This window comes from Pagrus major, chromosome 2 (genome assembly GCF_040436345.1).
Source record: "Pagrus major chromosome 2, Pma_NU_1.0".
NCBI classification, from domain to species: domain Eukaryota; kingdom Metazoa; phylum Chordata; class Actinopteri; order Spariformes; family Sparidae; genus Pagrus; species Pagrus major.
Genome location: NC_133216.1, coordinates 24,452,131 through 24,469,033, shown reverse-complemented (window position 1 = coordinate 24,469,033; position 16,903 = coordinate 24,452,131). Strand labels below are relative to the sequence as shown.

The window sequence follows — 16,903 nt, the reverse complement described above, 5'->3', positions numbered from 1 at the left end:
GTCGTTAACTCCTCCAATAAGATCAACACTCTAGTACTAAACATGACACTAAGCATGAGACTTCTCGCATCACAAGCAGTGCCAGACAGTCCACAAAAATGTCCATACACCGAATGTAGTTGAAATATTCTATACTTTGCACATTGTATGTATGTTCTGAATTTACTAGATGCTTGGGACTACCTCTTTAAAAGGCAATCACATACCAGACAATATGACAAAAGTCACTTACTCTAGGCATCACGGGGGTGAACAGTCACACACCAGGAAGCAGACTGTTGATTTACTAATCACAGCACATAAAGTAAATATGTTGTTCAGCAACAACCTTAGTTATCAGAGCACTCAGGTGATAACCGGTTAATATTTTAGATTCTACATACTGTAGCTGCTTTAGTCCCTTAGCGACAGCCGCTTTGATTCCCCTGTGTTACATTTTCAAAGCAACCTTCTGTGCTGCTGATACACATTAAAGTGATTGCCTGATAACTAGAGGCTCTAGTTTCAAACAAATGACTGATAATCTTAAGAATAATATTGCAACGCTGTCTCATCGTGTGCTGACTTAACAGAGAAGTGACAAATAAATTTGTCACTCCTCAAGGCCTTGGTTTCACTGTCTTGAACATGTGAGTGTGAGGTGTTTCTGTGACTGCTGCCTTGCAAGCAAGGTGGGGAAGTCAGCCCATCACATTTATTACATTTATATTAATACTGCACTTTAATAGATTATAATCTTTATTAACAAAAAGACTTCAATAAATCATTATTAATGGTTTTGAATTACAGTAAGAGTGAGGTGTAAGGCTGCAGCCATTTTCATGATGGATTATTTTATCCAATAATCTATGAATCGTCTTGTCTATAGTTTCCTAAATTTGATATTGATTTTCAAAAAAAGATATTGGTTACTTTACTGTCAATGGACATTTAGGGATGTGGTGAAAAATAAAAAGGTCTGATAAAAGGCTGTGAAGGTGTAAACTTTTTTTAAACAACTTATGAAGCATTTTGGAATTTACATCACATCCTACAAATGAATATCATCAAATAAAATGGACAAATTGTTGAATAAACACTTGAAACTGTGGCTTTACCATCAAATAGAGACCTCTAGATAGATGATAGATGGTTTCTCTTAACAATATTGATTATAGTGTTCAGCAGCACAACAACTCTCAATGTGGACCTGCAAGACCATCATATTTTATAGCAAATGCGATTCCAAAAATCAAAGACGAATAAAGATTAAAGATGCTCGGCCACTGGAGAAGATTGGATTTAAAGAGTGTGGAGGTCTAGTGGAAGGATTTGATCCAGGAAAACAACCATATTTGTTTTAATTTTTTTGGATTGTCCTACCCAGTTAGCAGAAGAAAACATCATTTAGAGGATACCAAAACCTAATAATGTCTTACAAGAATTACCTTCATCATCTTTACCATTCTTACATTAAAAACATCACTAAGCATCCATCACACCCTCAGCCTCATCACTGAGTCAACTCACATCTGATGTATTGAAGCTTATGACCTTTCAGTAGAGGGAAAGCGAGTGGACGAGAATGTGATCAGGCTCTCAAAAGGCAGAGGAAAGAAAAATTCGACAAAAAATGTTAATGTCCTTCAGAAATGTGTACAAGACACTGATCCAAAAATAGTACACGTAAGAAATTCAGGGCTTGCGAAGGCCATTCTACGATTAAAATCTCTACCCTTTAACTCTGCTCAATTGCTCTCCTGTTCTCTTGCCATTTTTAATGTTTACAAAGCTAATGAAACAACAATACACCAAGCTGTGTCACCATCATTCCTGACACCATGTAAGTGCAACTGCTAGTTCTAGGTACCGTGTAGTCGTATATATCCAATATTTCACAGGGCAGGGCTAATGAAGACCACAAGATCACGGACAAATGAAGGCAGAGCAGCTTTGTTCCTATTTTTGAAGCCTTTGTGTGACTGAATGGTAAAGACTGGCTAAATGGAAATACTTTCAATTATTACTGAGAGGCCAGATCAGCTTGCACTGCATGACGTGGGTTGTCTTTCTACAAAGCACCTTGAACACAGAGAGAAGCAGCTTCACTGAGACAGCCAGTCAACCTGGAACAGCTCATTGCAGTGAACAAAGATGAAAAAGGAGAGAAATGGTCTTGAATGATCCACTTGTGGATTATGAATGAGTCTACAGTTGCTTCAACATGAGATTCTCAGTTCTCACGCTTCTGTGATTCACTCAGGTCCAGTTACATGTAGCTGATACCTGTCCTTGATTGGTCACAGTTTGTTTACTGGGATCGTTAAAGATGCAGACTTATATAATATCACCTTGACCTATGCTGGGAAGTTTTCCCAATGGAAATGATAGCTCTCTGCTCCTCATAGATGCTTTGTTAATTACAGACATATAAATAGTCAGGCACCAGCTCTGTTCCTCTATTGTTCATACAAGCATCATTTTGGCTCAATCTATTTTTAGTTCTCTCCACTCATTATGTAAAACAGATTAAACGAATGTAGAGGGGAAAATATCCGCTTCCTGACTGAAATTGACAGCATGTGCCTGACTGTGTGCTTCTTACACTGAGGTCAAGACAAGTGTTATCCACCACCAACGCGGTCAAAACAAAGGATGAGCACCGTGGACAAAGAATGTTGACTCGGCATTATCCTATCAGTTGGCCTGAAAGACAACCACTTGCCACAGGAAACAGAGCTACAGTGTCCAGTTTCCTGCATACAGGAGGGAAAAAATCAATCTGTCTTTATTTAGTTCTGCTTTTTATATGATCCAAGAGCGATCAGATATAGCCACCCATCCCTTCCTGTGTTATTTATGTCTGTTTGTTTACACAACTAATGTAGGTTTAATGCAGGCCATATATTTTCTTTGCTGCATCTGTGAGTGTGTGCTGAGTGACATGAGTCTATTGCTTGTGTCCTAGGTTGCTGCTTGTCTACAGTATGGTATGTGGGCATTAATAAATTATCCAGCCGAGCGCATGAGAGTGCAGACATGGGTATGTGCTGTGTGTCTGAGTTTGTTGCAGCAACATAACCTGTGTGTCCTTCCTAAATACAGAGTAGAGGAGATAAAGGGAAAAGGTCAGGATGAATTGCTGATCTTGTGTAGGCTTTAATACTTATCCTGGCATGTGCCTAGTATGAGAATAAAGCACTGTACTATTCTTTGGCTGGGAGTGTAGTGTGACTCTTCTGGTTGCACACTTAGGCTTAGAGTTTTATTAAGAGCTATTAGTCGATTCAAAAAAATGAGTTGCTAACTATTTCGATAATCAATTAATTGTATTCCAAGCAAAAATGTTGAACATTTGCTGGTTCCAGCTTTATAAGCTTGAGGATTTGCTGCTTTTCCTTGTCAATAATGACAGTAAATGAAGAGTCTGGTTGTGCAAAATGCAATTTGAAGACAAAAAAATGAGCATTTTCACAATCTTTTGACATTCTATAGGCTAAACAATTAATCGATTAATGTTGAAAATAATTGTCAGATTAATCAATAATGAAACAATAATTATTAGTTGCATCCCTAATTTTATTATAAAAAGTTAAACAACATATGTGTAAAAAACATGGCTGCTTGATATGGTAAAAAGTAAATCATATTGCGAATTTGTTGACAGATAATGAAAATATGATTCATGATTAGTGGGCATGATCATTTGGGGAGTAGGCATGATGTGACATTTGCTGAGGTCTGTACCAAACAAACATGTTTCCAAGATTTGTTGGCCAGGACATCTCTGCAGCACTATGTTACTTCATTATAATGCTGTTTTGTCAGACATTTACCTTTATCAAAAAAAATTGCAGCTTCTGAGATTTGGATATTGCACTTGGTCATATTGCGATTTCAGTAATATTTCGATAAATTCTTGCAGCTCTAGTTACAAGTGATGAAACAATCATGAAAAGGCAACAGCATAATTATTAAGAATGTAAGCGTTTACAGGCTTTCATTTAAATGTTTAAAAATAATTTCGACCTTTAACCTTTAGTTGTCTCAAAATCTTTCCAGAGTATGAAAAATATGACTCCTTCAACTCCTTTAAACATTTTTTTAATAATATTCATCACAAAATCTGATTAAACTCATTAAACAAGTGCAGAGCATAGGAGATGACAGATAACTGGAAGCAGTGGAGTTTTGTAATTTCAAATGCACCTCTATGTTGAAAGCTCAAGGTTATTGGATGCTGGATAAGCCAGCAAGGACATTTGTTTGAAGATAATTGTTCTTTGTAAATCAATGCTGAGAGAAAACATCTAGAGACCATGCAGTGTTCGAGCACACTGCAGTGGATGCCAGACAGAGATGGTTCTATGGGTTTAGTACATTCAGTAACAGAGTACGTTTGAAAATGTTCCAGTTCCTACATAACATCTTCTTACTCAGAGCTGTGAAAACACTCACATTAATGCAACCGCTACAATAAAGGCTTTTAAATTCAGTAGCCAAAATCAAGAGGAGGAATGACGTTTTTTATACACATGGATTTGCCAAAAACGTAGGTGGTAGGTCACTGCAAGATGTATATAAAACAGACAAGAAACACTGCAGTATCTTAATCAAATTCATAGAAATTCACATTTTAAAAAAAAGGGAACGCTCTTACAATAAACTGGCAATTGATAATCTACATTGATGTCTCTCAGTACACCTGGCAGCCATCATGGTAAATGACCTTGACAAGACCGATTCCACAGAGAAAGAGACAATCAGGTCTCATTCACTGCTAACCTGATGTGAGCAAATGTGCACACGTGTGTGTGTGTATAGAATATAATTATCTTGTGAGATAATCAATGACAGCAAGCGCAGCCTCACTGCTTTACTAACCAGTGTTGTTTTGAAAATTCAATGTACCAGAGCGTCAAACCATCAACAAGGTTCTTTTTTCACAGGGAAAGGTTATCTTTAATCTCCTGAATGTAAAATTTCTTAAGTAAATCTGTAAGATGGGAAAGATTCAGACATGCAGTAAAATGCTGCAAGGTCAGTCAAATGTCATCCCAGTGCATTAACAGATTGGCTGCTGAAGGCCCACATGAGTGATGTGTATTATCTAGTGACCATCACATAGATGTACTCTATCTTGCACTGTAATGAAATACGCTGCACTTGGTCAACAGAAGAAGTCTTGATGTCTTTTTTTTACGGTCTTGATGTCTTTTTTTTTTTTATTGTTCATCCACAATAGGGGCTCCCCCACCCTCTCACCTTGGTGGTGTCATCATGGGAACGTTGATAGCGTTTCCAGCGGCAACCGTAGATCCCGGTGATACATGACAAACACAGCTGGCGCTCATAGACCTGGAGGGGTTGGTGTTTCACCATGCTCCTTCAGTCAGTCCTGCTGCCAGAGCTCTAACATCCCACTGACGACAAAGTATCCTGAAAAAAAAGTGTTAGCGTTAATGTAAAGTGTTGAGACCAACAAGACCAAATTGAACAATCTACAGAACAAATAGTAACTAGATTAACATGTCTGGTACTTTGAAAAACACATGCTGGCTTAAAAACACCATGCTCTTGATAAAAAAACGCCCAGCCTCAAATTAAGACCTTGTTTCCCAGCTCCTGTTTCACATGACAACTGAGACTGCTAGCAGCTTTCATCAATATGATTAAGGGGAAAAAAAGGTAAAATGAAATTGAAAAGGGGCTTGGTGAACAGACCATCTCTTGAACATCACATTAAATTACAGTGACAATGAATATATCACACAGTCGGTACATGTCTGGGCCAAAAGGCAGCATGAAGGCCCCATCTTTTATGTCAGGCCAAGAACAAAGGCCAGGCAAAGAAAAGGCCAACGGGCATAACAAGGATGTAACGTAATAGTGGCATTTTAGCAAAACCATTCAATTTACAGAATATAAATCAATGCATGCCGCTTTGTAAACCCAAACAAGCATGGCCTTTCCATCTTTTCTACTGCCTTCTCTAGATCTCTCAAAAAATCAGAGGGTCTTTGCGTTAATTTGACGTTTTATCTTAAAATGTAAGTGTCAGGAAGCCATCATACCCTGGTGCCTGTTACAGCTCCACTACCACTCCACTACCCCCTCTTAACATTGAGGAGCAGCAGAACGCCATGATGCTTTAGAAGAAACCCAGAAGCCCTTTCATGCCTGTCTAATGCTGTGGTGTTGACCATGGTAGGACGTACCAGGCTGCGTTGGCTGTGAATAATCAGAGTTATATCTCAGTCCTCCCATTGAGCTGCTGCTGATTCAGCACTGAGACTCTGCAAACAGCTATAATAACAATAATGATGTTACAGCAGTGCTGGCTGTTATCACAAGTTTAACTCACTCTCCAGGGAAATGATGGAGCCTGTTGTGCTGCTACAGTTGCAAAACACACAAACTGGGGGTTGAAAGTGCATGTTGGGGTTATGAAAGCATAAACTATGCATAATTAATGGAATCCCTCCGTGCTAATTAGAGTCAAACAAACATGCTTAACAACACACAAACACAGCACTTTTACTGGTGATATATCTATTTCCTTGCAGTTTTGAAGCACAGCTAGCACATGGTTAAGTCAGTTTGATGTTACAGAGCATTTAGCGTGATAACTACACTCTTCCTGCTGTAATCAGCTTGTCTCAGGCTCTGGACAGCTGCTCATTAGCATCTGCAGCAGTGGCCATGCTTCCTGTTATTAGTAAAACTGCTCTGAGGAGGGCTGGCCTGACCAGAGGGTAAATGTTACTGGCCCACCCCAGCAGAATTAAAAAGGGTCTTGACAGGCAATGTGCAATGCTGCTCTATGCCTTAAGATGAAAAGTGTTACACTTAAATCAAGAACATACAGCTGCTTTCATTACAAGCAGCAATGTAGCCATTGAAACAACATTGGTGCAGAAAACCATTAACTCATCAATCAAACCTCTTTAAAGACCACGAGAATCAAGGCCAACTAATTTGATGACCAGCGATTAAGTCTGGAATATATTAAATTACTGGAAGGAATAAGATCAGAATTGTTGAATTAAATGCTGAATTACTGGTTGGAAAGCATACGATTTGGATTACTGTTCAAACATCAAACATTTTAAATACAGTGAGTAAATCTATTGTTTGGCTGAAATGAGAATCAAACCCCTAACACTGGCACTGACTGATATGGGACGAACAGTGTCAAACAAAACCAGGCATGAACTGCACGAATGCAGAGCATCACTTTGCTTTCCACCACTGTCTAAATACACCATGAGCTGCCAGTGTGCTCTCAATAATCATCTTATCTGTACTACTGTATTGCCAAATATAAAGCTGTCAAGCAGCCAACATTACCGAGTAGCTACATCACAGTCTGTGGGATTTGGACCTTAATCAGATCAGAACTGCTTGACTACTGGCATAGCAATTATGCTTGTCTGATATTTCTTCTGAATAAATCATGTCTGTCGGATGGATGGAGATCACAGCTTGGTAAGCACAGGATTTTGGGTCTGCTGAGGGGATAAAATTTGCACACAAAAAAAAGAGGTAGAGCACAAAATCCTGCCGTTTTTAGCTACACTGGCAGCAGGGCTCAATGGATGGTGTTGGCAGTCGCTCTTTTTGAGGGTCAAGCAGTTAAAAAAACTTCTCATGGTGCCAAAAACAGATTAAAATGGGCACTTGTCTGACATTAAACGTCAACAATGAATCAGTGAATTCCCATTAAATTCAATGTGGATATTCAAACGATATACAAAGATGATCAATACCAAATCATTTTATTTGTTTTTTTGTAATTTCAGATATGTTTCCCTCGTCTTTTCAGACTTTTTCCCTTATTGCTACATGAAATACATTTCTTTACAGAAGGACAGAAACACCATCACTAACACAGGAGAGAAAGTATTTTCTGTTTTTTATGCAGGTACAAATTTGGACTGCTTTTTTGACCAATTAGTACTAACGATTTAAAGGATTAAAAAAAAAAATGTGAAAACTGTTTCCATTTGGCTGTGATAAATATACTTGGGAGAACACTGACATGAAATAAATCCATTGCTAAACAAAGACCAAAATGGATTAAAAGATTTAATATTAATATTGGCAGGCCTGATCTTCAATGACGGTTGAGTATGATCAACAACTCCACATCTAATGAACAAGACAAACATGGGAATGTGTCTGGGCATGTTGACCAAGCCTTTAAGACTAAAAAACAATGGTGCAGCTGACACAGCAAAGCCCCATTGGCGTGTTCATCGAGGCCAAGTAACAACCACTTTCTGCACCGTCGTGTTGTCACTCGTTGACAAATTATACTGTTAAAACCTGTATCCACAGCAATATCTCCATGCTGTCACAGCCAAGTGGTTCATGTGTTTTTTGTTATAACATGTTTACCTCGAAAAGCTTCCATTCATGGCAGTGTTGCAGCCACTTGTATCCTCAAAGTCCACACACACACACGCACGCACGCACGCACGCACACACACACACACACACACACACACACACACACACACACACACACACACACACACACACACACACACACACACACACACACACACACACACACACACACACACACACACACACACACACACACACACACACACACACACACACACACACACTACATTGAGCTGAACATCAAACAGCCCTTTAATTCCAACTATTTGATGTGGGATATTATCATAATTAGGCTGAGCAGCACTGAGGCCACAGGTTTGTCATCCTCAAATGGGAGGCTCATCCATTTTTACTTCATAGTTAATAATCTCCAACCCTCCTCCAGGCTGCATAAAGACGCTGCAGTTAATCCTTTTATCAACATGATGTTTTTCCAGAAACTCATCAGCTAAAAATGACCCAGTGGAGACAATTAAATCTTGAATAAACTGTAATGAATTGGAAAAGCCGAGTTAAATACAGCATGAGCAGTAATTTTCCTTAAATTAAAATCAGAAAGAAAATATATTCATCCAAGACTCTGCAGCTGCACGGTCATATTTTGCCAACATGGATGTGACACCTCAGGCCACAGTAGGTGCAGAAGTGTGACCACCATGTGGGCTGCACTATCGCAGTGACTCACTATGTCATAGACACATCAACCAGGACACAAAATCAGAAAAGACCATCTTCCACATGCTTATTTTCACATCCAAATATCTTCAGAAATACATCTACTTTGCTAAGCCTGGAACGACCATTTTAGATCTTGTCAGCTATAATTCCTCTTTGTGACTGAAATAGGTGAAATCAACAAGTGTTTAATGCTTTTCAGCACAGGAGAAACAGCTTTCCACACTTGTGTCTGTCACACAAGTTGTCTGAAATTGGGTGAATATGAAGAGATGATGAGGGGTGTATGACCTGAACCCCTAAAAAGCTGTTGTCATCTTCTTTTCTGCTGCCTCATTTCCTCCAATCCAAAGGCAAAGTGAGGGAAAACAGTCTGCAGGGGAGGAAATGCCTCAGCAGTTTCTCAGCAGAAAACAGTGTCTTCTTCAGTGGCCAAGGAACGGAGGGACAGGGCAAGCAGCAGAGAACAATGGGTCTGAAGGCCACTGGTGAGAATGAGAAGTTCCTTAAGGAATATTTCTGAAAAATATTTCAGAAGATGCATGCGAGGGAGTTGATTAGTGACACATCGGTGAAAAAGCCCATTACAACAAGCAACGCAAGTCATTAAATCAGAGCAGCTGAAGCTGGCTCAGCCAGGACAGTTGAGGACACTCACTGTAGAGATTCTTGGCAACATCTGAAATTAAGTCGTGAAAGGTCCATTTCCCCCCAAATAATCTATGCTCTTGGTGCTGGTAGCCAATGCTACTCACCTCTTGTGCTGTTTAAGCAAAAACAAACCAGTGTTGCTGCTTTCTGTGAAGTGAACCCCTTCACCTCCTGTGCACTGCAGCACAAGACTACAGAGTTTAGATTTTAATAAAATGGCTGTTGGTTTAGTCATTAAATAAAACAGATGTTTAACTTAAAGTATACAGTTAATTATGTGACTAGCATTTTTTCCAGTATTATACTGTAGTTTGCACCTCAGATCATTTCTGAACAAAAAAGAGGAAGATCATCAACTATGTAAACAGAGGTGAACACAGGTTATAAAGAAAGACACACACTAATGCCAGCTAAGCTTGTACCTACTTTCTTTAATTCCCCTTGCCATGTGACAAAGCCAGGTTAGTTTCCTAAGAAAATTAAAATATGGAGACATGTTCTAACAGGCAATATATTATGTGCGAGTGTGTGTCTGCGCTGTGTGCACACTTTTTAATATATAACTCCTTCAACTGCTCAGGTGACGCAAGGGCAAACTACTGTCCCAAAAAGATTCTGTTAAATTAAATGTATTCATAAAGGAGCACTGTGGATCAGGGAGAAAGAGGAGATCCAAGTTTTAATTTAGGCAGCAGAACACACTAAATCCCAGCAGGAAAGTCACAGGCTTTGGCTCCAAAAAATCTGCTTAGTCAATTTTCTCTCACACTATAATATATCATAATTAAACTTTACTCAATATTACCTTTGGCCTTACGCCTCCTTAATGGAAACTACTGCAGCATTAATTAATCTAAACACTTTTAATCCCAGCAAAAACACTGCAAAAAGTTATATATTGTAAAGGCGGAAAAAAAAAATGCACAACTGCATCATAAAGAACAGTCTGGAAACACACATCACAACTATGTTCACACACATTTTAATCATGTGGCAGGCACTAAAAAGCTCAGGTAATAGGCTTGTGTCCACCATATCAATTTGCTTATTCACGCTAAATGACTTCTGAGGCCCTCAAAGCAGCGGTTTCATTTGGTTTCTTCCATCCATAATAATCAACTAAACAAGCTGTATCCACCATCACATGGTGACAGCTACGAGTAACACCCCCTTCAATAACCATGGAGTTAATGAGTGGAGGGTATTACCCTAAATCACAAACTCAGTTGCTCAATATCTGAGGGATTAAAATTCAAAGTGGTCGAGTTGAGAAAGTTTCCTAATGTCTAACTTGTGTCATGATTCAGTAGCATATAATATACTGTATTTTATTTTCTTTGCCCTGAGGGTTTAAGTGGGTATGTTTGCTGAAAAAATGCTTTGTGCTTTGTCTAAAAGTGCCACTTTTTATAAATCGCCACAGTCCTGGATATGAGACATACTGATTTTGAACTGCCCATGGGAGGAGTGTAAGTCTGTCCAGTCTTTATTTAAATCTGTGTTCAATGTCTGTCTCTTTTTAGAGCACGGCATGGGAAATTACTTTTCTCTGGCTAACTTATTTCTCAGACTGTTGTCTCCCATCTCGACTCTCCCCTGTGCGTTTATCCTTTCCACTCACTGAGATGCAGCGCTTCTCAAAATGCACAGGTTTCATTGGCTGAGTAGCTTGACGTGAGATAATTTACAACGCATGCAATTGGTCCGTCAGTTTCCTGGACTGCTAGGTCAATTTGGTCATTTGTAACAAAGTGGGATGCAACCCCTGTCATCCTCTGTCGAATCGCCTAATGCTCCTTGCGATCGTCATGATGTGAAGATCACTTAATAAAGTAAAATAATCAACAAGTACAACAACAAAAATATCAAAAAGGCGTGAAAAAATATCCACTTCCAGATAAGGTTACAAGCACGAGAAACAGGCATACAACATACTTTTGGTGGTGTTAAGGTACAGCATGCATAATATATTAACAACATGGTGCAATATACTGTATAAACTGAGCCTCTTAATCATTGCTGCAGTGGCTTTATGCCAATCAATGTAGAAAGCCTCTGCATTACCCAACAGATATAATGTTTCCATCTAATCTCAAATGCAACCATAAATACTAACAGGTCAACATAAGTTACCAACATAATTCTAAACAAACACTATATATCACTCCCATGAGTCAATGTGGTAGAAGGCAAAGAATATATGGCTACAGCCTATAGCCCAAAGCTCCTGTTCTTCCAGAGTCTGACATCAAGTCCCACCACAAACCACTCTCAGATTGTCCAGTCAGCTCTGCAAGTCAGTGACTCCTACAGCACACATAGAAGTAAGGTGATTTGTCACCTTCCCCGAGCCTTTCAGTCATGGGTCCACAAGATGAGATTGAAATTGAACTCACAACGCGCTTAAAGTTTTTAATCTAAGCAAAGTTTCTTTCCAGTTATGTATCCACTTTGTCCAGACATTTGCTACTGACTGACAGACAAATGACTGATCAATGGTAGAATCAATTACAGCCATTGATTCCACTTTGTCAGGGCCACCAAGGGTGACCAGGCGCCTACAAATAGGAGGATGTTGACAATCATCAGCCTGCTTTCACAGAATATTTAAATATCAGGGGAGGAATACTGATTAACTTGCTGCAGGTAAGCAAAAAAGCAATTTTATAAGCACTGACAAAGCACAATTAAGTGCATGCTGGCTAACAAGCAGTTTGCTATGATGTTAGAAAAGGTAGACGTCAGGGATTTTTGTCTTAAAACGTCTTCACTCTTTCATTTTCAACAGTGGACACAAGGAGGGAAAAGAGACTCTAGCGCTAGTGCGAAAAAGGTGATTTACACATCCCTCGTCACTTCTTCTGACAAAGCAGGTGGATGTAGTTGTGGTGCAAAGTGCATCTTTTAACGGAGGACATGAGGCAGTGTGAGAGGACACGTCTAACGGCGCTAGTCCACTGAAGTCACTTTTGTGACCTTAAAAAACAGTCCTTGACATATTCATAAGAGCATACAAGCCTTGAGGAATAATGAATATTCAGTAACATGAATCGATGTTCAGGTTTCCTCCAGTTCCCCTGATTTTATGACATCAAGAAAAAAATATTATTGAGTACTATTCAACACATACTGGCGCTGAAGAAGAGGCAATGGTGCCAGAACATCCTGACCTGACAAATGAGGATAGAGGGGTATAGCAAAACACTTACGTAAGGGCTCTTGGCTGTTAATATCCTTCCTGCTATTGACATTGAACAGGTCATGATATGCATTTAATGATTATTGACTCTGAAACTTACAAATCCATTTACACCACTAATCTTGAGTAAATGTATCCTCTATAACATTAAGAATGCTTTAGGGGAAAAAAAAGGCACTATATTAATACAACCATTTACCAGATAACATAGGGGACAAGGCTGCTTTATTTAGCACAACCTGACAGAGAGTGATTCTTCTACTTCTGGCCAACTGAGCTGTGCAGACATCACAACAGCTCATACTATCAAATATATTAAACCTGAGATTTAAAAGAGTCACACTCCAGGGCTCTGCTATATGAGGCAGTGAGTAATGCAAGTGTAGCTCAAAGTCAGCTGAGAAATAAGAATTATTGTGAGGGGAAATCATTTTCAAACTAACCAACACAAAATGACTGCTATAATTCAGCTGACACAATATAAGCAAACAGCAATCGAATTAATAAAGCTGAAGGGAGGGGTACGGTACAAGAACATCCAGACAATCTGACACTTTGTTCATCACACTGACAGCCCATCAATGGGAAAAAAATATGGGTCACAGATAATCCCGAGGATAAATTAATCTAATCACAGCCCATCAGTAACTTCACATTAGGAAATTGACAACGGGAGACGAAGAGTCATTACTGTCACTCATTTCCATTATTAGAGCAAAACAAAATGAAATGAATGATTAGGAGAGGAGAAGGAAATCCACCCACTCATTTCAGTGCGGGCAAAATGACAGAGGTGTAAGTGGGTCAAGTGATGTGTGGAGATATTGCTCTCATCATTCATCTGGAGATAAAAATAATCTGGACTCAGTCCATGAAGGTGGGCTTCACCTTATAGCGTGAAGGCTTCTTCATGGACTGAAGATTTGGAGTCTGAGCAAAGGTGATTTGATAGCTTGACAGTGCAGGGACAGTGCTTGACAAATCAATGTGGATAAAGTAAACAATAAAGCCATATTAGGATCTTTATGGAGCCTTGTGGGTGGAGGAGTTTGTCATTATTGATTTATGCGTTTTAGGTGCTGCAAATGCAGTCCTTTTCCCTTGAGGCATCAACCAATGTACCATTAAAATAGGGATCTACAATTTGAGCAACATCTATTAGGTTTCTTCTGCTAGGTGTCAAGGCCAAAGGCAGGTGTATTACCAATGCCTAAGATACGTGGACCACCCACACACGTTTTGGTGTAGAGGCAGAAAGGAAACCATGCAAACTTTACAAAGAAACGCCCCAGTCAGTTTTGAGGGGTTTGAACCAAGCACCTTCCTGCTGTGTGGTGACAGTGCTAACCTCTGATTCCACCAGGCCACTGTTGAGGCAGCTGATGGTGTGTGTGGGTGGGAATAATTATCGCCTTTAAAGACTGGATGACACTGACTCTTGTCTGCTTAATGTATACTTGCACTGTGCTGTCTTATGAACCTCAGTACAGCCTGTGATTTCAGATGTCTAGAGGGATAGTGAAGGGAAGCACTCAGGACAGGAGGCTGATCCCAGTGTCAGGCTATGAAGAGCTAACAGGAAGAACTCTGTAGGGATGTCTGAGCTGAATGTCTGTGTCCATGATGCAACTTGTCCAAGCTGACAAGAATCCATAAATTAAAGCTAAATGCTGGCTTTACTTTTTAGAATTTAATTTTTAGCCACTGTACTTTAACAGACAAGCAGCACAGACTAAGCACACACCAGGATGCTAATATACTGACAATGTTCCCATTTTGATGCTAAACTGATTTAGGTTGGGTTTGTCAGCAGGATTAAACAAAGGCTACTGTGCAGATTTTTACGCAACTTGGATTGAGGATGGGTCTCGTCCCAGAATAGACACCCTTAACTTTTGGTTCAGATTCGATTGAAGGGACAGATCCAGGAATTTTTTCTCACTTTATTTAACATGGCGAGATAGGGCGAGCTTAAATCATAGCTAAGCAGTTAAATGTGGTTTCAAATTTAGAATGATATGGGGCTGTTGAGTTTGATATTGGATTAGGTTTGATTGTATTAAAAGGAGACTGTTGGGCCTTGATGGAGGTATATGCTCTACTGAGTGCCATTCTCGTTTTGCAATTATTTTATCATAAACCAAAGTATTGAACAAACTGAATTTCTGACCTGATGATGGCACTGAATGTTTGTGGCAAATATAATGGCACCTCATTCAAATGTTCTTTAGACATTTCACTTATAAGCACAAAGGTGAACCTCATGAGTTAATAAGACCAAGTAGTTGTTGAGATATTGTGCTGGACAAGTAGAAAACTGTGGCCTGTTAGTGGCGCAAGAAAAAAAGTCAAGTTGGATAAAGCAACCAAATGACTCAAGGGGTTTCTGACATCCTTTCTGTTTTCTACAAAAACACTTTGTAGGTAGGGAGAGAGACAGTCAGGACAAAAGGGCAGGGGGATTAATGGTTTTGCAGAGAAAAAAAAAAGATGAGCACTTTGCCTCCTTTGTCAAACCAGTGTATGGTGGTGTTGTAACCAGCAGCAGGTGTACAACATCTGGATCCAATGCTTCAAGCCTTATATGAAGAGGTTTCTTTTTTTAAACAGCTTTTTATAGTCACTTTCATCTGGATTTGATGTTCCTTCACACCGATTACTAAAGTTTTGATAACGAACGTGAACTAGACGTTAGGCTCCCATGCTCAGCTCCGCTGGCACATCAGCAGCTTCCACTAAATGGTCTGTAAATGTTAATTCTCCAAACTGTTCATAACATGGTTCATGAATTTGGTAATAAAGAAAGATAAATGCAGGCAGATACTTTTGGATGCTTTTTATTTGATGGTTCTTGATTAAGTTAATGGTCCATTTAAAATACCTACAAAATGCATTTTGTGTGAAAGAGTGTAAAGGCCGCAACAAACACACAGCCCATCACAACCACTTGAGAGCTCTCAAGCCTGCTGAAATTGCTTTTCAACCAAGGCAACGGTTACTTTTTTACAGTGCCCCCATGTGATTGAACCTACAGTATTTTATCCAACACATCACTGCTTTCACAGCTGCTTTTGCCATAAAATGCCAGTCAACAAAAAGGGGTGTGTGGGGCCGTTACCAGTCAAGCGATCACTGTAGCAATCTATTGCTGAGAATTTATTTTCTACAGCAGAGAGCAATCAGGTTTTGAGAGGATTTAAGAGATTTGTTCTTTTGGCTGTAACTTTGCAGTCATCAATGAAATCAGTGACTGTATTCTTTGGATGGGATGAAAACTTGGCACTTCATGGCACGATTTTAGTGCTGCCTGGCAGAAAATGATGGACCTACTTCCAACACTCCACTGTACACCTCTATTTTCCTGTAATACAACAAGCGGCAGTGCTTCCTAAATTAATTTGCCATGACCCAATGTTCCCAACTGTGAGGCTTTTAAGAAACATACAGCAAAAGGGGTTATGTCTGGATGCCTACTGGCCTGTCTGCCATTTAGGGTTGAGACAAAGTACTCTGGGTTCCTAATCATAGGTGATACTGTCGTGCTGATACTGTGGCCGGGAAAGCAAACAGCTGACAAAGACATTCGTGGCATGCAGAGACATGGTGGGAACCATTGTTGTGGGCAAATGGACAACTCCATTGGCTTAGTTCACCCTCTGGCCTCCTCAGTCCGACTGTTTTACACTGCTGAGAGGAAAAAGAAAGTGGGTGGACTAGCATGTTTTATCAAGGTGCCATCTGTATGTCTGCGTGAGGGCTCTTCACCACCATCTGTGTGTTGACATCACACCGAGCCCTGTCCTCTACTGTGACTGCTGTCTGAGCCCAGGAGGCAGGACCAGACGAGCAGGTGCCACCATGGTATCTTTGGTTTTTTGGAGCTGAGCTTTCTCAATATATAAACATGCTCTTGTATACAACTTCTTTAATTCCATTGCAGGACTGATTACACAAAACAACACTTTCATTTCCTAGTTGCAAAGAAAT

At 39.7% G+C, this 16,903-nt stretch overlaps 1 protein-coding gene across 2 annotated transcripts in view; it reads right to left on the bottom strand.

Moving 5' to 3' along the window:
* gdpd5b (glycerophosphodiester phosphodiesterase domain containing 5b) overlaps positions 1 to 16,903 on the bottom strand; it is a 46,466-nt gene that overhangs the window by 24,731 nt on the left and 4,832 nt on the right. For both annotated transcript variants that reach the window (XM_073485606.1, XM_073485597.1), the window contains exon 2: positions 5,245 to 5,418. In XM_073485606.1, coding sequence (XP_073341707.1) covers positions 5,245 to 5,361 — 117 coding nt within the window. In that variant the 5' untranslated portion in view covers positions 5,362 to 5,418. The remainder of the gene's footprint in view (positions 1 to 5,244; positions 5,419 to 16,903) is intronic.